Here is a 23,351-nt window from a genome sequence, read left to right as displayed (position 1 = left end):
TGAGCCTCGGGTGAGTGAGAGGGCCGGACAGTAGGTGCACGGGCCACAGCCCCAGCACAAAGCATCCTGGGAGCTGGGGTGGAGATGAGGAAAGAGAAAGGGCGGAGTGGGAAGGGGAAAGGAGGAGGTGGGCAGTGGGAGAGGAAGAGGCTCGGCAGGGTCTCTGAGTGGCTGGAGGAAATAGAGAGCACTTGAGTGCACCCTGAAACGCATGCCTTCCCAGACGAGCGAGGTTGCCAAGGGCAGGGCCAGCAACAAAATGGGAAACAAGTTCACAAGCTTGTCTGAAAAATAGTTCCACCAAACAAAATATAAGCAAAATGGACAATAAATTATAAGAAAAATTTTATAAGTAATAAAAATTTTATATATATATATATATATATATATATATATATATATATATATATATATATATATATATATATATATATATACACACACACACACACACACACGGACTGGTTTGCTGAACATTTAAAAACACACAAACAAACAAGCACAGATGCACATAAATTAATGTGGTCAGGCATGTCATGGGCATGAACAGGGCAAAGCAGGGGTCTGGATATATAAAGAAAGGTGTTAGAAAGAGGATAAATGGAGCGCTTATACAGCACACATAGTAACACATGGATTATAAAATATGAACATTATTCAGCATAAACTGAACCCAAAAGGATTTATTTAGGATTTAGGATTAATTTAAATGGTTTACATAAAATATTGTTATTCATCAAGATGTGGAGCAAACCCTTGATTCCTACTTAACACTCCTGAGAGTAAACATGAGCTTGAAAATAATAACTACCGTAATGCAGCTCTCTTTGGTTTTATATATATATATATATATATATATATATATATATATATATATATATATATATATATATATATATATATATATATATATATATATATATATACATACATACATACATACATACATACATACATACACACACACACACACACACACACACAAAGTCAGTGTTAAAACTTAAATCCAGCGTATATTTACTTCAATTATGGTGCAAAGAAATACTTATTACTTATAAATAAAAGCTTCTCCACTCTGTATATACTTGGTCAAGCTTGGCATGTTGCTACATATGGGGATAATTACACAAAGTAATCAGTAAACACCAACACCAACACACACACCAACCATTAGTTCTTTAGGGAGCATCTCCTCACATAGGGAAAATGTTAATTGGACTAATTAGCTACTCAGTGCTTTTCTCATCTGTGTGTGTATATATACTTGTTGCTACATTTGGTCACTACCAGCAGTGTGCGACTATTTCGATCCTTTCTCATAGCCTGCTCCTGCTGCCATTATTAAAGAAAGGGGTGGTTGGGACCAATCTAACATGCATGCACGCAAGTACACACACACACACACACACACATCACCTACAGCAAACACTGATAGAGCCAAGGAGGGGCAGACAAGGACTCACTAATAGCGAAAGACAGGCTTCTTTGCAAATCTTATTCAAGCCTACAGATCATGTCAGCCAGACTGAACATGGCCACCTACGATGTCTGAATGGGGTAATTCTTATGTGTAAAATGCCCTTACAGCTCCACACACGCCCTTACAGCTCTACACACACACACACACACACACGCAGATTAATTACACAATCAGTGATTACATCTTCATAACACATACAAAGATTGTTTTAATAATTGAAATCATAAATGACAAATAAGTAATTACAAAAGTAAAGCGGTTTTTTTTTCTACTTACTATTCCTCTTTTCTTTTTCTTTTTTTAAACAAAGATCTAGGAATCCTAAAGCCTAACATTTTGAGTGACAGCTTAATTAGGGCACACTGCTTTAGGACGAGGGGTCAGGGGGAGAAAAGACTGTTGCCTAATCGCCATTAGAAAAACTGAGGGGCGGAATGCAGCAGGGATTAATGGGAACCAGTGTCAATCCCCGTCAGGACGGTTTCCTGTGCAAGTGTGTGTCTGTGTTGTGAGTTCTCCCTGGCTGAGCGCTTTGCAGGCTAGTGTTTACACACTTGCCAGTGTTTCCTGTCCTGCTCAAAGCCAGCGGCTGTTTACCCAACGCTGACAGGCGTCCATGTGAGCACCCGTCCGTGACCGGACAGCCCCCCAGCTGTTGCTCATAACACACACCCACGCACACTCGCAGATAGGCCCCTCTGTTCCAAACACACACATACTACCCCTAGATACACCAACCCCCATTTAAACACACAGTAAAAGGCTTATAGTATCCATTCAATCCAGTGAATCAAGGTTTTTATTCCTTTAACTCCACACAGTAAACGGGTGTATCGAAACACACGCATAAGTACAGAAAATGTTTTGACTGAATTTAATTCTAATGAAAAACAAAGGATAGTTATTAATGTAACACTGGAGCAAGTACAGGGTATTAGAAAAAATCTATGATCTATGACAGATATGGTGTTCTGACATCACACATGGTAATACTAATAGGTCAAATACCAATACTGAGTCAATGCTTTCTCAAATCTTTCCCGTGCATAATATCGATATGCCTTGATTTACTGATAGGAGTGAAAAAAAGGTTTGCGTGAGAAGATGTATGGGAGGGCGTTAGGAGGGGGCGCTGCGGAGGAAATCATTAATTCCAGCATGGCCGAAGAGAGGAGTCTGCTTCAGCTCAACGCCAGTGCTCTTTTCTTTTAGGCTAATTATACCACTAATTCAGCTCATTAGAGCCCCGCCAACTCACAGGTAATGAACTCTGACAGGACGAATCTGTCAAACAGACAGTGGTGAGCACTCACCTGCTCATGCACACTGCACACTGCACACACACACACACACACACACACACACACACACACACACACACACACACACACACACACACACACACACACACGCGCAAACTGAGCCGATCAGACATACACACTCATTCATCTTAGTGCAGTAATTAAATAAAACCCATTTACACACCGGATAATGTGAACCTTCTGTCCAGCCGCTTGAAATGTTGATCTCAGCCCTGATTCAACACAAATATGACACACTGAAAGAGTCGTCTCTGGCGAAAACCTTCCTACCATTGCGTTTCCAGCTTCTCATGCTTTAACTCACAACCTGAATCTGCAAGGGATGAAAAAGTGGCAAAAGACAACGTAGGCCATTTATTAGCTGGAAAAAAGCCACAGAGGAACAATTTACTTCTAGAGAATTTGGCCTCTTCCTGGGGTGGGAGGGGTGTTGAGGTGTGGGACGTAGGAGTCGGAAATCAATTATGCTCTCCAGCGTAGTCGTTAGCTGCCCTTGGATAGACACAGATAATTAAAGTCGGTGCTTTTTTTTTTATTATTATTTTTTTATTATGGGCAGACATTGTGAGTGATCTCTAGTCTGCTGAAACACACTCGTACAGCCACTCTAAAGGCAATGGGCCACACTGATGTGAGGTTACACGTCCATCCACTGAATCACACTGTCGTGTCAGTAAAGTGCCTGTAATGTGTGGACAGCACGGATGATCGTTGCACACCACACGCTCACACGATGCCTTCGTACTTATATCCATTTTTGTAATAATCATTCATAAATACATAAGCAAATAACTGGCTTTATGGAATTTATAAAATGCAGTTCCTGTTTTTATGAGTTTAAGGCATACTACTGCTAAGGCTCTGGGAGAAAGAACGAGAGAGAGAGAGAGAGAGAGAGAGAGAGAGAGAGAGAGAGAGAGAGAGAGAGATGTTATTTGTCTGTATGTTCTTTGCTGTGGCAATACGAATGTCATGCCAATAAAGCAACCTTTGAATCTTGAATCTCGAGAGAGAGGGAGTGTGTGTGTGAGTGTGTGTGTGTGTGTGTGTGTGTGTGTGTGTGTGTGTGTGTGTGTGAGTGTGAGAGAGAGAGAGAGAGAGAGAGAGAGAGAGAGAGAGAGAGAGAGAGAGAGAGAGATGCGCATTTTCACTTCTTTATTTACTTTTCTTCTCTTTTTAAGGTTCTATTAGTATCACTACTGCATCATGGCTTATTTCTTTTGTAATGTTGAATGTATATACATTGCTGTAACATCTGTTTCTGTAATAAGTTTGCTTTATCCCTAAAATCTTTTCAATACAAATAAGAATGAATGAATGATTAATTAATTAATTAATTATTAATAAATCCATGGTAGTCTTTTTAAGTAATATTTTAAGTTTTGGCATGTGATTTTATTTTATTGTATTGTATTTTATTATTATTATTATTATTATTATTATTACTTCTTGGTTGTTTTTATTTGTATTTATTTATTCACCCCCCCCCCTTTTTTTTACCCTTTCGTGTTCTTTTTCATTTTGTTCATTGCAAGTTGGGCATTGTTTGTTAACTGTTTATGTTGTGTTTTATATATACGTTGTGAAGAAAAAAATAAAATTGTATTAAAAAAATAAATAAATAATAAAATAAATAAATAAATAAATGTATATATATATATATATATATATATTTTTAGTTGTGTGATTGGCATGATAAATTTTAAGTTGTGTGATTGGCATGATAAATATATATATATATATATATATATATATATATATATATATATATATATATTTATCATGCCAATCACACAACTTAAAATTTTGAATATTGAAAACAACAGAGCGAGAGAGAGAGAAAGAAAATATGACAGAAGGAACAGAGAGAGATTAGGATGGAAAGAAGGAGGGGGGGGAAGAGAGAGCGAAAGATAGAGAGCGCATACAGGGTTAATAAACAGGGCATAAATCCTACACATCACTCTTAATCAATATATAACTGGCTCAGTTAAACCCACCGGCTTTCCCTTACTACTTACTGCAGTTAAAGTAAGTGCTCTAAGTGCTGTATAATAATTGAGGTGATTCAGGGGAAAAAGGAGAGATGGGGTAAAAATAAGCGTCTGAAGTGATTTGAGTAGATATTTTATGCTTGGGTGATTTTTGAATCAAAGCCACTGCAAGCCATTTCAAGCACTGATAAAAGCAATTCTTCTGCTCGAATCAGATGAACGCAGCAGCACGACCGAGCTCAAACACTCCACATGCAGGACCAAAGCAGTGTACACAACTCGGCTGGGGGGGGAAAAAAAATTCTAAGTGCATAAAACACAAATCATAGTTAAACATGTTAAGCCTCATTAGGCTAATCTAATCTGGGATTTCGTTTTTTATTCAGATAAATTCAGATGTGGAGCCAATTATTTTTCTGGTTGAGCAGGAAGACGAGCGTTTAAAATGCAGCCCACGGGCAAGCTCATATCACCGCAGTCATCAAGGGAGAAATGACCAGAGAGTGGCGCACACTGGACAGCTAGTTAACGCTGATGAAATGGACCTCTGTGACTTATGGCACGTAGAAGTGCGAGGGAACAGCAGAGACATGGGCAAGATAGACAAGTCGTTTTACAACATGTGCAGTAAGATTTCCTCTTTTGTATTTGCAATAAAAAAAAAAAAATTCTGAATTACTGTTAATGGGGCGCAGGACCTGTGATCGGTTCTCTGGGTGATGTGAATTGAGACGAGGTCAGTGTGAAGCTCAGTAACTCTGGGATAATTACCAGAACTCTCCCCCTCATCCTCCAGGATCCCTAGGGCCTAATCTGAGAACGGCTTTGGGGAGGTGCACCTGCACCCCGTTCCGGAATAAGCGGCGCGTTTAATTTGAAATCTGTTAGCGCTGCCCTTTTTGAGACTGATCATCGGCCATAAAGACGCTCTTTTTACCTACTTAGTGGTGAATTATTATGGCCTAAGCATTGGTCATGATGAGGCATGTAGCTAAGCGAGTCTGTGTGTGTGAGTGTGTGTGTCAGACCAATATCTCATCTGTCGATTTAGTATGAGAACCACACAGAACCAGGACACTGATCAAACACTCACTTACACACACACACACACACACACACACACACACACACACACACACACACACACACACACACACAACTGAACATTCCTACAGCGAAAACACTGCTTGAAAAATTATTAACAATAAACACTGCATGAAAGAAATAAAAAAAACGGAACCTGGGATTTAGTGTTTCTCTCTCACACACACACACACACACACACACACACACACACACACACACACACACACACACACACACAGTGACACTAACGCTAGCTGACAGGCTACAAAACGTCAGCATGAAGGCGAGGGTTGGCAGTGTCGGCCGCCAATGAGCACCACCCTCCCAATAAGTCACCACGAGGCGCAATTAGCAGAGCTGTCACTCCACTGGTGCCTTGGCCACTAATACAGCTCGGCACCTTGTGTGTGTGTGTGTGTGTGTGTGTGTGTGTGTGTGTGTGTGTGTGTGTGTGTGTGTGTGTGTGTGTGTGTGTGTGTGTGTGTGTGTGTGAGAGAGAGAACCGTAGAGCCCTGGTGTCCATGACAGCATCATACTAATTAAAACAATAAGACTTAGATATAGTCTGGCTGATACCACAAAGACCCTCTGCCAAGTCCTAAACCTTACAATATTTCTCCCTTATTGGTGTGTGTGTGTGTGCGTGTGCACGTATGTGTGTAAAAGCATATAAGCATCTAGAGATATTACAGGGTGTAAAATATATCTAGATCTTAATATGAATGCGCAATTCGCTCATAAATGTCATTGTAAAATGCTGGTAATTGAGATACTAGTGTTTCCTAGAAAAGAAAAAAAAAAAAAAAACAGTATGACATTAAAATTGTTCTTCTACAATCTCTGAAAGATTTGACACTGGGTGGTGACTAACAAAAATAGCGGGAGTGTGGCTGAGACTTTCTGCAGTAGTGTAAATAAACAGAGAAAAATACCAATTATTTCATGTTTTGTTCCAATATATAACAGGATATTGCAACTATAAATACATTTTATGGATCAAAATACAAGGACACTTGACTTTTGCTGCCATAAATTGGAGGCACACAATTGAATGCAATGTCTTTGGTTGTAGTAGCATTAAAATTTCCCTCCACTTGAACTAGGAGACCCAAATCTGATCCAGCATGATAATGCCCCTGTTCACAAAGCCAGCTCAATGAAGATATGCTTTCCATAGGTTGGAGTGGAAGATCTAGTGCTATAGAGCTCTGAACTCAACCCTATCCAACACCTTTGGAATGAATTGACTGCGCCCAGGTCTCCTCACCCTACACCAGTACCTGACTTTACCAACACCCTTGTGGCTGAATATGAACAAATCTAAATCAGCACACTCCAAAATCTAGTGATACAACCTCCAGGTTATTATAACAGCAAAAAGGGACTAAATGTGGAATGTTCAAAAAAGAACATACAAATCTTATATTAGGTTTTTTCCTCCAGATGTGCAAGTTGTTCAGAAGTGTATGTTTTATTCGCAGAACAGTTTTCCAGTGCAATGTTCTTTTTTTGGGGACCAACTAAGAAGAAAATGTTCTGGAGAAAGAAGCAATGTTATTCAGCACTGTCAAAATTGGCATGCTAAACTGTATTCAAGCCCAAAGCAATCCTTTGTATTGCTACCCAGAAGTGAACTACTTATTTCTGCCTTCAAACAAAGACTAAGCGCAACCTCTTTACCAAGCACTTAAACAAGCACTGATTAAAAAAAAAATCCTTTGGCTTGTGTAAATTATTGGTGTTTTAAATACTCTCAATCAGGATCGCTGCTTTATATCATTCCTGACTCCTGATGCAGTATAATCAAATACTGAATATACATTATTTCGACAAAAATTGGTGGACACCTGACCATAAGATTTGTATGTGCACTCTTCTGGGAATTTGCAATTTGAGTGTTTTTGTGATTTGTGCTCATTCAGCCACACGGTCTTTATTACTGTCAGGTTCTGATGTAGGTGAGGTGAGGAGGCCTGGGGTGCAGTCAGCGTTCCAATTCATCCCAAAGGTGTTCAATAGGGTTGAGGTCAGAGCTCTAAAGCAGATCACTCAAGATCTTAAACTCCAACCCACATAAAGCATGTCTTTATGGAGCCGGCATTGTACACAGGGGTACTGTCATGCTGGATACAGGTTTTGGGTCTGAACTCAGCCCTACTGAACACCTTTGGAATGAATTGACTGCGCCCAGGTCCTCTCCTAGTTCAAGTGAAGGGAAAATGTAATGCTACCACATCCAAAGACATTCTATACAATCTTGTGACGCAACGTTTGGGCAAAAACCACATACGGCTGGAAAAGCTAGGTCCACAGAGTGTAGCTACAGAACGCTGTATGGAAGCCTTTATAGTTCAAAAACATATATATTTAAAAAACCTTTCGATAGACAGTTATGAGTCTTGCCACAACATTTGATGGGATGATTATTATTATTATTATTAGTAGTAGTAGTATCACAATATTTTTTGTTCACAGAAAAGTCCTTATGCCACAGAACTCTATGTATAGAGGCTTAATCAGCATAGTTCAAATTACACAGAAATTAAAATAACTGAGTAGGTCAATAGAAATAACACAATCACAGGCACACCATTCGATTAATAGACATAAGAGAAAGAAGGAGGCCTGCACAGGAGAGCTGTGGTGTGTTTTAGCAAAATGAAAGAAAAACACTGCTGAAATAAAATGGCATTTCTCTCGGAAGAGCCATCAAGACAACCTCGCCATGGCACCACTGCTCTCCAAAATAATGCCTGCCTGAGGTCTGAATGGTGCAAGAGCAAGAGATGATCTGGGCCAAGAGGTGGAGGTGTAGAGGAAAAGGGTACTCCCCTCCTACTACTCCCCCCTCTCCAAAGCGGCCCTAATTGAAAGGCGAGAACGGCCCAGACCTTGACAGGCGGGAGGTCAGTCTAATTGCTGCTGGCCATATTTAACATTAAGATAATCAGCCCATTAATTACCCTTTGGATCATTAAATCAGTCGCTTGCAAAATGAAATTTCGGGCTCTATTACTCACTTGAGAGACCACAAGGGAGGCTTTTCATTTATCAGCCACTAATCCTGAACATGGCAGAGCTACCGTTGCATGCTCTCCACTCTACCTCTCCTTCTCTCACTCTCTCATATACACACACACACACACACACACACAAGTGAAAAGCCTTCACCAAGCTGCAGTGCCGAAATATATGTACACTGCCATCTAAACATACACTTACAATAGCAACACCTAGAACACAAAATTTGTCAAGTTGAAAAACTTCCATGCTGTTCTGCCTTCCATTATTGTAATGATTGGCTATTTGTTTAACTGTTGCACTTCCTGTCAGATTGACTCAGTCGGGAATTTCTCTTTTTCTAAAGGTGTTTCCACCCAGTTTCCACTGCTGCTCAGGGCTTTCTTGTCACTAATATTCTGTGCAAAGTGTATAGACTGTTGTGCATGAAATTCAACATCCTGTCCCATAAAATACAGAATTTTCCCCTTATAGTGATTGATTTGACCATGAACATTAATTAATTATTACATTAATTTTTTTTTATATGCTTAGATCATGTTCAAATTTTATGTTTGACCTAGAGCCTATTAACGTTGTCTTTTGTTTGCACTCTTTGTACTAGATAAGAGTTCATTTAGAGCATTTATAAAAGTTGATTATCTGGGCGTCTGGGTGGAGACATACATCTAAGGCATGAGAATTATACATTATTCATGTGGCAATGGAAATTATATATAGATGCTTAAAGCCCTTTTTATGCACACAACACAAAACAAGTGGTACAAGTGTATAATGAGGGAACACATCAGAGTTATATAATATATAGAGCAAAACAGACTCTCAAGTATAATACTGCTCCAAATGAAATACAATTTTAACATGCACCTAAGGGATCTATATATGTAAAACTCTGTTTCAGAAGGGAAAAAAACCCAAAAACCTTTTCCAGTCTCACACTGTCAGTGATTTCATTTGCGTTTTTATCCATTTAGACTCATCCATTTGGACGCCTGCAAGTTTAATCAATTCAGCTGCCTGGGAAAGTGACGACGGGGGAGCAAATTATATGCAACACAGCTCAGGCTTCTGACAGTCCTACTTTTCACCCGGGCCAAACACAATCACATGCTGACACCGGAAACACTCTCAGAAATAAAACTGACTGAAGAAAACGAGACGGACAGAATATTCGCAACAATTAAAGCTAAACGTGAGCTAAATGGTATATGTTGTGTCTTCCGAAGAGCCAGCCATTTTCATTAAGCTTGTAAATTTACATAGAAAAGAGCTGCAACAGTAAAAGGTTTACAAATAAATAATAATAATAATAATAAAAGAAAGCTGTTTGTGATATAATTACTGTTAGAAATCTTTTTGTTTTGCAAATTTTATGATGCTCCACATTTTACACTCAAAGCCTTTAAAAAGTCTCTCGCTCTGTTAGAGCAATAAGGGGCTAGTCAGGAGCTACTTAAGAAATGCTAGAATAGACGCTATTGGCAGTGACAGAGTAACGGCTGACGTGCTCGGTTCCATAGCTCGGGTTAATTGAGATAGTATCGACCACTGCTGTAATCTCTCCCTCTCATGTGCATGGCCACAGAGCTCTGCGTACATAAATAAATGGCCACGAGAGGAACAATAAACGCATTAGCGCATTGACGCAGCGCATCCGAAAATGGCGGATCCATAAGGAAAGATTTTCAGAGGGGGGCAGAGTAATTAAAAGGTGCTGCCGGTGAGTAATGAGGTCGTCTCGAAACGGGGAGTCGATAATCCCGTGGCTGGCAGTCAGCTCTAATTTGTTATTATGGCTGGTGAGGCCGGACCCCCTCGGCCAATAATTACACGGCTAAAGATGCAGGGGAAGAGGGACAAGCTCAGGGTGGGGGAGAGGGAGGAAAGAGAACAGTTAGGGAGATTGGTAAATTTCCAATACATTTACAATCTAATGGTGGAAAAAAATAAAAATCTCCTTTTAGATGTCATCTACGCACTACTTTTAATTTGATCGTTGCTCTTTGCTCGATGTTAATAATAATCATAAAAAAGTGAATAATAGCGTTTTTATCAACGATGAAATTCTAATTTTAAATGGCAGTCTGCATGTAATGCACAGATTTCCTAACATCAGCCATATTTAACAAACCCAATCCATATAATGAATAGAAATCCTGTGCATTTAAATTTTAGGTGGGTCTCTTAAGTAAATCGAACTAAATATCAGCAGTAAGAAAACATTACTGATGGTAGATAAATGACAAAATATCGGAAATAGTGAAATTACTTTACAGAATTAGAGTCTTGTCTTTATGTTGCTTAAGGCAGCATGAGATTTAATCTTCTCACAGTGAAGCACTACAACTTCAACCTGTCTATGGCAATAGAACATAATATAGACTAGAAAATATTCAAATGCATTCAAACATTTTTATTAACAAAATATTCTAATGCAATCCGTAAAGGAATAGAATGCATCCATGGTAGTCCAACTTGGATCCTCTATATGGACAATGTTCATCGGTAATTACTTGTCCCCAGGCTCTGCACATTATAGCGTTTCCCTCCTCCAGTCACGCACTGCCGAGTTTTAGATCGAATTCCAGTGTGGGAATTATTAACCGTATATAGCAAAATGCAAGTATAAAAGGCATCGAGATGGTCTTTGTTCATGTTTAGACCATATTTCAGATGCTGAGTGGTCAGGATTAAAGGGTTGAGCACTAAAGATTTAGTGCATGACCTTTCTGACCTAATCAGAAGTTCAAATTCGAAAAAACCTTAGTCATAAGCTGCTCAGGGGTGCATGCGTCTGCCGAATGAATAACTGTTCAATCTAAAATATTTGAAGCTGATAAGCTGATACACTGATAAGCATTAACCACCAATCTATATGAGAACATGATGAACAGAGAGATTGCAATCTGCTGGCAAGATATGCACAATATGAAGAAAAGTTTGTGGACACCTGACCATAACATTTGTATGTGCTTTTTTTCAAACATCCAAATCAACATTTATTTCCCATTTGCTGCTCTGAGATGATGTTCAATTAGATTTTGGAGTGTGCTTGTGGAGATTTGTGTTCATCCTGCCACAAGGGCGTTATTAAGGTCAGGTGCTGATAACGAGGCCTGGGCTGCATTTTAGTGTTCAAATCCATTCCAAAGGTGTTCAATAGGGTTGAGGTCAGATCTTTATAAGCAGGCCACTCGGGATCCTCCTCTCCAATCCATGAATAGCATATCGTTTTGGACATGAGCACTGTCATTTTGGAACAGATCTTCTAGTTCAATTAAATGGAAAAATGAACAGCAGTAACAGACCAGGGAAGAACCACCGTCACGTGTCCCAAGACTTTTGTCCATATTGTGTACATACAGCTATATCAAACAGTTGTGAGTTGTGCAATATCATTTTACCTGCTGGCGTCAGGTGCGAGTTTTAGCCGTCCCTGTGCATTGGCCTCCCACACGGTATTGGCTAGATCATTGCCGATAGCAGACATGACCTTGATGAGCTCGAGAGGCCACTCGTCCAAGTCGAGAGAGCGCACGCGTGAAAGGTGAGTGCCGAGGTTCCGGTGGATACCTGAACACTCGATACAGATGAGCGCTCCAAGGTTTAGGCTGGCCCAGTCAGGGTCTGCAAGAGAAATGAGCAAGACAGTGAGCGTGTCTTTATGAAGGACATGTTTTACTGTCACATTAGTATTCGGTATTAACTACAGGAGTCGCTCACTTTGGGCCTCGCAGTCTACGCAGCGAGAGTTTCCTCTCATGTTCCTGATTGACTGTAGTGCAATTGCTTCAGACTGGCTGGTCAGACGCGACTGTGGATCAACACACAAACACAATCATATTTTCACAATTGTCCCCGCAATTATAAAATAGTCTGCGATTAAAATACTAATCCGATCAAAGCCGTGCAACTGGTATACACCTGCACAACACAGCATCAAGATAAAGTAAGAAGACAAATAAAATGGAGGCACAGTAAAAGGTACTCCGAACATCAGGCAGTCATGGCCTGGGGCGTAAACACAGCAAGCGGGTAGGGAACTGAGGCTGGAGCGAGGGATCAGGCAATCTGAGTTGGGCCACATTAGCTCTAAAATAATTGCTATTTGTAATTGTGTGTGTGGTGGGGGATACGTTTAGGTGGGTGCCACGGTGACATTTTTAAGTGACTGTATACAGTCGAGAGGTGAACATCAGTGAATGTTGATTTAAGCAGATAAAAGAGACTATTGTAGAGCAACTAATATTGAAGAACCTATTGCATATTTTAGACATTGAAAAACTGCTATGTTTTATAGATATAGTTACATATTCAACACTATTTTAGCTTACTATAGATAAAGCCTTACTTCTGTGTAGCTAAAAATAATTTTTTATTTATTTATATATTATTTAAGTATATGGGGGATTTTTTCTCAGTATCTTTTTGCTGCAACCTGACATATCTGGTTAGTTCTTCAGAAACACATCTGCTATATCAAAAACACAAACAATTATATGTAAAAAATGATCAAAAGCTGAAACACTGTATAACAATTACATGCTGCCAGCTCTCAGATGTGTATTTCAGGGTTGCTCTTAAATTAACTAGATAGCAGCCTGTAGCATAGGTCGGGTGTAAAAGCCTCTTGACGTAATTTAGTCTGAGGCTACGTCGTTACGTAATTTGGCCCAAACGTGCCTGTTACGCTTTAATTGGAACTGCCGAAATTTTACAGGTAGCCCCCGAGCCCCACGATGGTTAGACTTTTTACATTTTTTAAATATTATAATATTCGCAGAGAATTTTAATTTCCAGACGATACATTGGGCTACCAGGATGTATGACAACAATGATTTAACAAGGTATGAAACAGATAGATGCAGCTCACTGGTAAGTGGTGCTATGGTAAGCTATTTTTTAGAAAAGGCACCATGTTGGTGACCCCTGCTGTACTTGTATGTATGTATGTATGTATGTATATATATATATATATATATATATATATATATATATATATATATATATATATATATATATATATATATATATATATATGTGTGTACATAATTATAATAATTATGTACTGTAATTTGTTAAATTATTATAATACCTTGTACTGATCACCGTTCTTTAAGACTCCTGGGTGGTCTAAGGCCATGTCTCGATTTATATTTTTTTAATTATTATGGTGTCATCGTAACGCATCGGCATCGTAAGTACCTGTATATACTAAAATTACATTCATGTAGATACATTTTAATAGCATCAGGTTTGTACCAAACGAGCTGGCTTAAGTATTTCATTAAATGCTGCTCTCATATAATTTTTCACCCAACAGCCTCCAGAGCTCGTACAAAATGGTGCCAAATAGGTGATATCTGAATTTACAATGATCAATGCACATACTAAAATCTCTTTCTTTTTTTTTTTTGATTCCCTGTTTTTGCTCTTGTACAATGAAACGGATGTGGAATGAGATGATAAGATGTTACCTTTTGCTTGCTGCTCTCACAGGACTGCAGACTGGCCAGGATTTGGCTCTCGATGGCCTGCACCCAGGCGTCACGCTCCTCGTATGAAGTGGCTTCAAAGTGCCACGTCTGGCCAGTCAGTGACACGATGATGAACTCAAAATTCTCCTCTTGCTCTACGAGACAGAGAAATTGGCGAGTTAACATCCAGAATAAAACACTGGTTTTTCCATTTTTATTCTTCTCTATAAAGGAATTTGAAGGAACAAACATGATTTAAATCAGAGGGCCAAATTTCAGAACTGATAATCTACCACTTGCCATGAAAGTACGAGCCCCTGCGAGCAGAAAAGTTCAACTCGCTTCAAATTGTATTGCATTTTCAGCAGTAGACAAAGTCACAAAAGCAGCTTTACAAAAATCCTGGTGTAGATTTGTGTTTGGAGCCGTAACAAGCACGCTTGAAGCAACATTGGTAGCAAAAAAATAAAAAATAAATTCAACGAGATGACAATGAAGAAACCTTGAGAGAGAACAGACTTAAAAGGGAACCCATCCTTCTGGGGGGCACCAGATAGAAAGCTATTACTTTTCCACAATTATGGTAAAACATTTCTAAAGGTATTCAGTAAGCCCACCATAGTTGTTACGATTACAGTGTCAGTTCTTTGAAACAAATCTATAGCATCCAGTGAAATTATCTACTAAAGAAAGGGACAGATCTGGGGATAAATGTGTATACTTTTTCTACAATCAATCCTCACAGTGTCATCAACACATGTAAAGTTTATTCAAGTCCAGGTTCTTTCCCCAAGTGCAGAGAAGGGAAAAGGCTCAAATAAACAATACGTCAAATACAATACACAGATTCATTACTTTGCATATTAGGAGCCCGGAAGAACCTGTAGCAAGATCCTGGTCTTGAGAGTGCACCTGTTAGATGGGACACACATTGGAAGACTTCCTGACCTTCAGGACTTCCCTGGAGCCTCTGATTATGCACTAATTAGAAACCGGATCAGTCAACAATCAGTCAGTAGCCTTTAGCAAACAATTCCTTCAGCAAAGTGACATATGGATCTACTAACTAGAGTTTGGGTTAATGGGCCAATCACACGTCAATAAGACAGGAAAATGTGGGTGAGTGCAGCAGGGCTTAGCAGACATTCAAACGAGGGAGCTTATTTATCTACGTAGAGGGTCACATTTGGAAAATGTTAGGAACAAAAGGGTATTGACTAGGTAAGTAGGGAGAGACCTGGCTGGCAAGGGCACGCAGATGGCCGACCGAAGGAATTCGCATTGATGAGACTTCGCTGTGCGAGACGTTCAAAGAGAAACCCCCCAAGAAACCTGATCTCCAGGGCACAGGAGATCACACACTTTACACACTCTGTTTATAATTTACTCAGGAGGGGGTAATTACATAATGAAGCGGCAATCAGCGAGTCAATATCCCTGTACCCAAACACGTGTGCACACAAGTAGTTCCGACTCCATGCCAGTCAGGAGCATCAGGAGAAGCGCAAACAAGAGGCCACTTTAACATCGCTAACTTTTTACAAATGTTGAAAAATAACACCGCAATCTAAATTGACAGAAGAACCACATTATCCCATAAAAAGTTAACACTAATTCACAAAACAGCTCCGGTTCCTGAATGATTTCTTAACGATATCCCAAAGTCTGAATAATATTTCAAATCATTATCGCATCCACTACTTCAAACAATGCCTGAGCTTTCTGTTCTGTTCCCACTCGAGAGAACTGACGGACCTTTCTCCCCAAGAGGCAATTTCACAAGCTCAATCAGCAGGAAAACTCGCTCTTCGTTTTCCATTCCTCAGTCAAACATTCTGCTAATTGGGATCCTATCACACGAGGTCCTGCTGAGGCTACCGCGTACGCTAGAATCCCTTAAAGACAAAGACAGAAGCCACGCTCAGAATAATTTGCACAGCAATTGTGACCGAAAGGATCAAAACTTGAGGATTGCAGGACCATTATAAAAGCAATAGAAGCTAATGCCCAATGTTACATAAACCCATTCCTACCTGCACTGCATGGGAAATATTTACACTCAAGGTGATGTTTAAATCATATTACAAAGCAGTCAAAATGCATTTAACACCGCATGTGTTTCTCAACATGATCTTTGCAGGCAGCCAAGATGGTTTGAAAGTAGCCTGTTTTATAAGAAGTGCCATTTTGATCTATTTTCTGGCTGCTGACAAAAAACTTTTAGCACTGCTATAAAACTTAATCTTGCAAGGCTATGCTCACAAAAAATAAACTATATGGACAAAAGTTTGTGGACACCTGACCATAAGAATTGTACGGGCTCTTTCAAACATTCCACATTTAGCAGTCATTTGCCATTCTGATAACCTCCATTGTTTTTAGATGATGTTCAGCTAGATTTGAATGTGGTGTGGAGGTTTGCCCAGGACCCTGTTGCCGGTTTACCACTGTTTCTTCATTAAACTACTTTCGATAGATACTGAGCACGGCAGACCAGAAACAGCCCAAAAGAACTGCAGTTTTGGAGAAGCTCTGACCCAGTCATCTACCCATTTTTTCTGCTTCTAACACGTCAACTTTGAGGACAAAATGTTCACTTGATGCCGAATATATCCCACTTACTAACAGGTGCCATGATAAATAGGTAATAAGTGTTATTCACTTCACCACCCATAATGTCAATGTTAAGCCTGATCGGTGTATCTTCAAGCATTATGCACAAGCACATTGTTGTCCTGGAACAGGTTTGGCTCTTCTAGTTCAAATGAAGGAAAACTTTAATGTTATTCCATCTAAAGACATCCAATACCATTGATTGTCTTTGACTTTGTGCTAACGGTTCGGGGAACCACATATGGCTGGAAAAGTCCATATAGTCAATCTAATGTATAATTGTTAACCCAATATCCTAAGTATATCTAAAAATATTTCCCAGATAACCAAATGTTATTTTAAGACCATACTGCAAATCATGCTAATTTCTCAAAATCTGTAATCATCAGGAACATCACTTAAGAACCTATTTGCAGATCTTTGCTCCTATCATCACAGTAAACCCAAAGTGTTGTGGCTTTTTGATCCGGATCCATCCTCTTGATCAAAGGGACAATTAGCCACCTGCTCAGCAACCGCATTTAAGAAAACTACACCACTGGTAACAATGTAACCGGACACTTACCAAAAAACCCCCCCCAAAAAACAGTAGCATTCATTCACAGTTAGGCTTTAAATAACCCTTTAAATGTCCCATCAAAACACAAAGACTTAAAGAAATATGGAATGTCCATGAAAGATAATGTAACAATTTTATTCGGAGGATTTGTCTGAGCTCAGGATCACTGGAGCGTCCCATCCTAGATTGGGTCCACCCTTCAAAGGCACTGGGCCCTCTGGGGTCAGTCGTGACATTCCCATACTAATTAAATTGCACTGCTTTTTTTTTTTTTTTTTTTTTTGGAGGAAGAGGGTGGGGCATAGGACAATTACAGAAACCAACAATCCAGAAAAATTTGAAGCTTGAACCTCCCCCCATTCCCTTAAGCATGTGCGCTTAATAAAACTCAAAATCACAAAGAAAAGGCATTAAAGCTGCTAAATCTCCCCTCCCCTGCCTGTTTGCTGTGAAATGAGGTGACCGGCTGTCATTCAAATCTATTGTAATATACATGGCATATATTTAAGGTAGAAGTCTGTAGCAAATAAGCCTCAGTTTTTATCAGGGTTTCATACTAATGCAATAACAGTAAATGCAGATAATGAACTATATTCACAATTCAGCTGTGCTTTAGAAGATTTCCACAGTACCTGAGTATATATTTAAGATTTAAAAGCATATTCCTTACTGAAATGTTATCATCAACTAAAAGACTATATCACATTATATTGCATAGACAATTCCCAAAAGTCAGGTAGGTTTAAAGAAACGCTGCTCATGGTGCTATTTCTAAGTGTAAATGGTCACTGTTACAATACATTGTACCCAGAAATTACCTACACCTTACAATAAGAGCATCACTTTTGCTTTGGGGCAAACTCACAGAACAATTTGTGGTCTGACACAAGCAACCTTTACCCATAAACCCCATCCACGACGTACACCCTTGCCTGCATAGAGGCTACATGGCTGTGCCGCAGACGGAACAGGGTTGGGGGGGAAGCAGAGCTTGAAGCCTACATGGCTGGAAACACAAATTAACCGAGCAAAATGTCAAAGCACACAGTATTGCTTTGTGACACAGGTCATTAATTCCCATATTATTCGCACCCTTTTACGGCATTAATAACCTGGAAAATATTACACGAGTTGTTTCGCATCTGGAACAAAATATGTATTCATATTGAACAAGTAAATAAAAGTGTGGGGTGGGGGAAGAGGTGAAGGGAAAAGAAGGGCGATGGAAGGATTGGGGGGCGGGGCCTTGTCCTCTTCCTTATCAACTCCATGACAATACATCATCCAATACATGATCAAGGTTTTCACATAAACCAGGTTATTTTGACTATCTGGTAGTAGGTAAGGCAGAAAGCAGTGTCTTTTATATGTATATTTTTTAAAGATGGTCGCCCTGTAGCCCCACTGAGATTTCCCATTCATTCATGCAACTATAGTGTGAACACATTGTATACAAATGTGTAAGAGAAGGTGTAATCTCAGCTATTAGAGCTTTTAATAAAAAAAAACTACTACATTTAAGCGCACGCATACAGCTGAACTATTGCAAACAGCATATGTTTTCATCCACTTTTATCCCTTTTTTCTTTCTCTCTTTCTTTTTCTTTTTTTTTCAATAACACCTCATTTCACAGGCCGTGTCGAGGCTGACCCAGAGTGTCGCCACTTTACCTCCAAGCTTTCTCTTTCCCCTTGGGACATTTGTCACACAACAGTAGGTGTGGAAAAATAAAGGTGTTTGTAAGAAATAGTGCAAATAAAACCGGAGCATCCAGCAAAAAGCTATTTTTCTACACAATAGACTGAGGTACTTATCGCAAAAAAAAGAAAAAAAAGAACCGTGGTTCCAGAAAGTGCTGTTTTTTCCAGTTTATTCCAGAAGTCCAGTTGTGTTACACTTCATCCACATTTTTAACAATAACTATGTATTTCTGTGTGTTCACATGGAACGTTTTGTTCCTTTGACTAAACGGTCACTTCTGAAATAGCTTTGGGGATCAGGCATAGTTCACCTTAGTATTGTGCTACAAAGCAACAGCAATGACAATGTCCATGTCGATTTTACCACACCATTAGAGAGAGCAGGGGCATGCACGCTTTGTTCCCGCTGGCTCACTTGCAGAACACATTTTTATTAAACGGTGCAGTCGCAAGTCGCTCTTGTTTGAGCCAGGGAACACCTGTGAGAGCCAGGAATGTTCTCTTTCTCTCTCTCTCTCTCTCTCTCTCGCTCTCACCCTCCCTCTCAGGTTCACCCTGGGCTTTAAAGTCTACCTCTGTCCTTGCGCTTGACTGGGCTCAGGTGCTTTCATGCACCTCTCACTGCCCCCGCTGCTGCTCGTGGATAACATTTCAAACAAATTGTTTGAAAAATGCATGCCCAGTGAGCGGTAATGACTTAACAAGGGCCACTTATGTCTGTGCGGATGATCTATGATTGTGATCCATCAAGCAGCACGCATGTGTTACTTCCGCGGCAGTGTCAGAGTTTTGTTGGCACACTTAAAAGCAGCAGCAAGACACGAGGCAGTTTGGAACCTATTGATTCCCTGGGTGAAAGATAAGCAGGTTTTGAAGGGGTTTATTGGCAGATCGGGAGAGTTGAAATTAAAGAGAGGACTCACATTGCTTAACTTCTCATTATAGGCAGTGGGTGTAATTAAAGACAGACAACTACAAATGTGAAACTTATAATTTGAGACAAATTGGTTCTACGACTTGGTGTCTAAAAGCCTACTGATTCCAGTCTGTTAGCTAACAAGCCTCATTTTGCTTATGTCAGCATGTCGTTCAAATGCAATTCTCTTATGGTGGAATCATGTTACCTGTTTATTCATTCTCTTTCAGCTTTCCAAAAAAAGGCATCAGGGTTGCAATTGGCTTCTCTATTCACGGCTATAGAGTCCAGCTCCTCCTAGGGGCTTCCCATATCATCTCAAGTCAACTGTACGACATAACTCTTTCCAACAGCTCTAAGGTCTGACCTGGGCTCTCTGTCCAGAGGAATATGCCGAGAAAAATCCAACCATGGAGCAGCAGTTCTGACCCAAGTCTCTCCCATGATCGCTCGGTCATTCACAAACAATCCCAATAACCCCCTTAAAGCTCCAGCATGACAATGCCCCTGCGCACAAAGCCAGCCCCATGAAGATCCATAAAGATGTACTGTACGTGGGTTGGTAGGAAGATTTTGATTGGCCTGTTCTGACCTCAACCCTACCGAACACCTTTGGGATGAATTGGTACACTGACTACACCCCAGGCCTCCTCATTCTTCATCATTACCTGACTTTAAAAATGCTCTTGTGGCTGAATGAGCACAAATCAGGAAGGGATCTCTTTAAACAGCACATATAAATCTTGTCAGTGTGTGAAGGTGTGTCAGCTAAAAATGTACCAGTTTGTGTGTAAGTGTATGTGCTGGATACAGCTCTTTGAGGTGTGTGCGTGTGTGTGTGTGTGTGAGAGGGCAGTACCTGGCCAGCAGAGCTCATGAATAACAGAGTTGCTGAAAGGCTGATCTTTCACTACGGCAGTAGCATGACAGCAGTCCCAGGCCCCACGCGCAAGTGCTTAATGGCTAAAATTGGGAGACTGTTACTAATTGCTTATTGAATAATGGAAGTGACAAATCTGATAAAAGATTTCAATACTGTGGATTATTCATAAAAGTTCACTTAAGTGTTCGGCAGATGAATGGGGCTCGTAGTGAGAGGGCAACGCTCGACCTAAAGCCATGCGCTTTGCTCTCTAAGCAAAATAATAAAGAGGAAAAGTCACAGAAAACTAGATGACAAGCCCCTGGGAATGACACGTATCATATTTTGGGACAATATGAAAAATCCATGCTATTTTCAACTCATCCAATTCAATGTTATGGGAATGTCCCAGAATAATTGCATAAGGTGTCAACAACTGTTCATTTATATTACATTAAGATCAGACAAAGTTGTGTAATTTATAACAAAAAAACAAATACCGCTTTTGATACATACTGACCACTGCAGACAGGAAACACCCCACAATTTGGTCCTTGTCAGACTCACTCAAATCCTTATGCTTGCCCATTTTTCCTGTTTTTAACACAAATTTTGAGGGCAAAATGTTCACTTGCTGCCTTATATATAATTAATTTAATTATTAAATTCATCAAACAAACAAAACCGATTTATTTAAACTTATTTCAAAAATCACAAATCTTTCAAAGTCCACACCACACCACCATCACCGAGTCGAGTCATGTTCCATTAGCAAGAGGGCACATTTAAGACAGTGAAGCATGCTAATGTGGGTGGAACAGCGTTCTGATCTGTGTTATATCAAACCTATGAGAGTGGAAATCCCATTTGTATTTGTCTGCTAATGCTGGATCATCCACACATTCCTTGTGTAGCAAGATCTCAGACAGATGTATGACAATTCTCTCCAAACATTCTTTTCCATTAAAGAGAGTCCACATGGTGGCGCCACTGAGAAAGCTTTTATTGGCAATGATGTGTGTTTAGAACCATAACATTTCAATTGTAACATTTGCCAGTCCTAGTGTACTTCCTGTATGAAAAGTTTACAAAATGAATAGTCTGCGGCTGTTCAAACAGAGAAAGATTAGACATTTATTTGCTTAGTCTAACTGATATTTTAGACCAACTCTGAGTGTGTGCGCACTCAGACACACACTTACACTTCACTGCGATCAGATTGGCCCCCTTTGGGAACGGATCAATAAGACTGATTGGGAACAATTTAAACAAGCACTAATCCTGTGCTCCCAGGAGAAGGAGGCCACCCACACAAGCCTGGTCCAATTAATCACACACTCTGAGCTGACACATACTCATTGATCATCTCAACATAGTCTCGCACGAACATGCTCACACACACACACACACAGACTGTGATGGAAGTGTTTGGAATTTTAGACAAGGTTATAAAGTGCACACTAGACTGAGTAAAAGAATTCATTTAGATTTTTTCATGATTCTTGAATGTACTAAACTGCTATTGTACCATAATAACTAGATTCCAAAATTCTCGATTCTGATTGGTCAGAATGAGTTGATTAATGCTCAGGAATAGGAGCTTAATAGAAGGCCCAGCTACAATGTACACTTGAACTAATTGAGAATTTTCCCTATATTAATTTACACAAGGATTGGCACAGACATTTTGTAACTGTTGTTGTTATGATGTTCATTTTTGAATGGAATATCCAGTGTCAGTGCTCCAGCAAAGATGGTCTCATTGGTGGTGGTTCTCATTGATGGTTCTCATTACCCCGACAAGTTTTTGTATATAAATCCATTAACACCTCGCAACACCAAGGCCTACAAGGTTTTATATCTTACAAAATAGACACAATAGATATATACACCTGCAGGGGAGGAAGTCAGAGCAGGGATTAGTGATCATAAACATTAGCCATTAATATGGTCTAACTGAGAAAGTGCAATATAGAATAACATTCTAAATAATTGTGCGTGCTCAGGTGCGTGTGTGTAATTGCTCAGTCGAGTATTAACAGCATGAACTTCTTCACCAATTTAAACTACATAAGCTCGTCTGTTGGACCTGCCTTCGCTCCCCACGTGCATCAGTGAGCCTCGGCTGCTCAGGACCCTGTCACCGGTTCACCACTGTCCCTTCCTTGAACCACTTTTGATAGATACTGGCCACCACAGACCAGGAACAGCCCACAGGAGCTACAGTTTTGGAGATGCTCTGACCCAGTCGTTTAACCATCACAATTTGGCCCTTGTCAAAGTCGCTCAAATCCGTAACTTGTTTTCCTGCTTCTAACAC

At 39.9% G+C, this 23,351-nt stretch overlaps 1 protein-coding gene across 7 annotated transcripts in view; it reads right to left on the bottom strand.

The window, feature by feature from the left end:
- The window catches only part of agap1 (ArfGAP with GTPase domain, ankyrin repeat and PH domain 1), a 143,742-nt gene that overhangs the window by 6,751 nt on the left and 113,640 nt on the right, over positions 1-23,351 (bottom strand). For all 7 annotated transcript variants that reach the window (XM_083531805.1, XM_083531806.1, XM_083531804.1 and 4 more), the window contains 3 exons: positions 14,381-14,535; positions 12,627-12,717; positions 12,308-12,530 (listed from right to left, as the gene is read on the bottom strand). In XM_083531805.1, the coding sequence (XP_083387931.1) occupies positions 12,308-12,530; positions 12,627-12,717; positions 14,381-14,535 (469 nt within the window). The remainder of the gene's footprint in view (positions 1-12,307; positions 12,531-12,626; positions 12,718-14,380; positions 14,536-23,351) is intronic.

Source organism: Silurus aristotelis (assembly GCF_946808225.1).
Source record: "Silurus aristotelis genome assembly, chromosome: 2".
NCBI lineage: Eukaryota > Metazoa > Chordata > Actinopteri > Siluriformes > Siluridae > Silurus > Silurus aristotelis.
The sequence above is the reverse complement of the archived record's forward strand: the minus strand, read 5'-3'. Positions and strand labels throughout refer to the sequence as shown.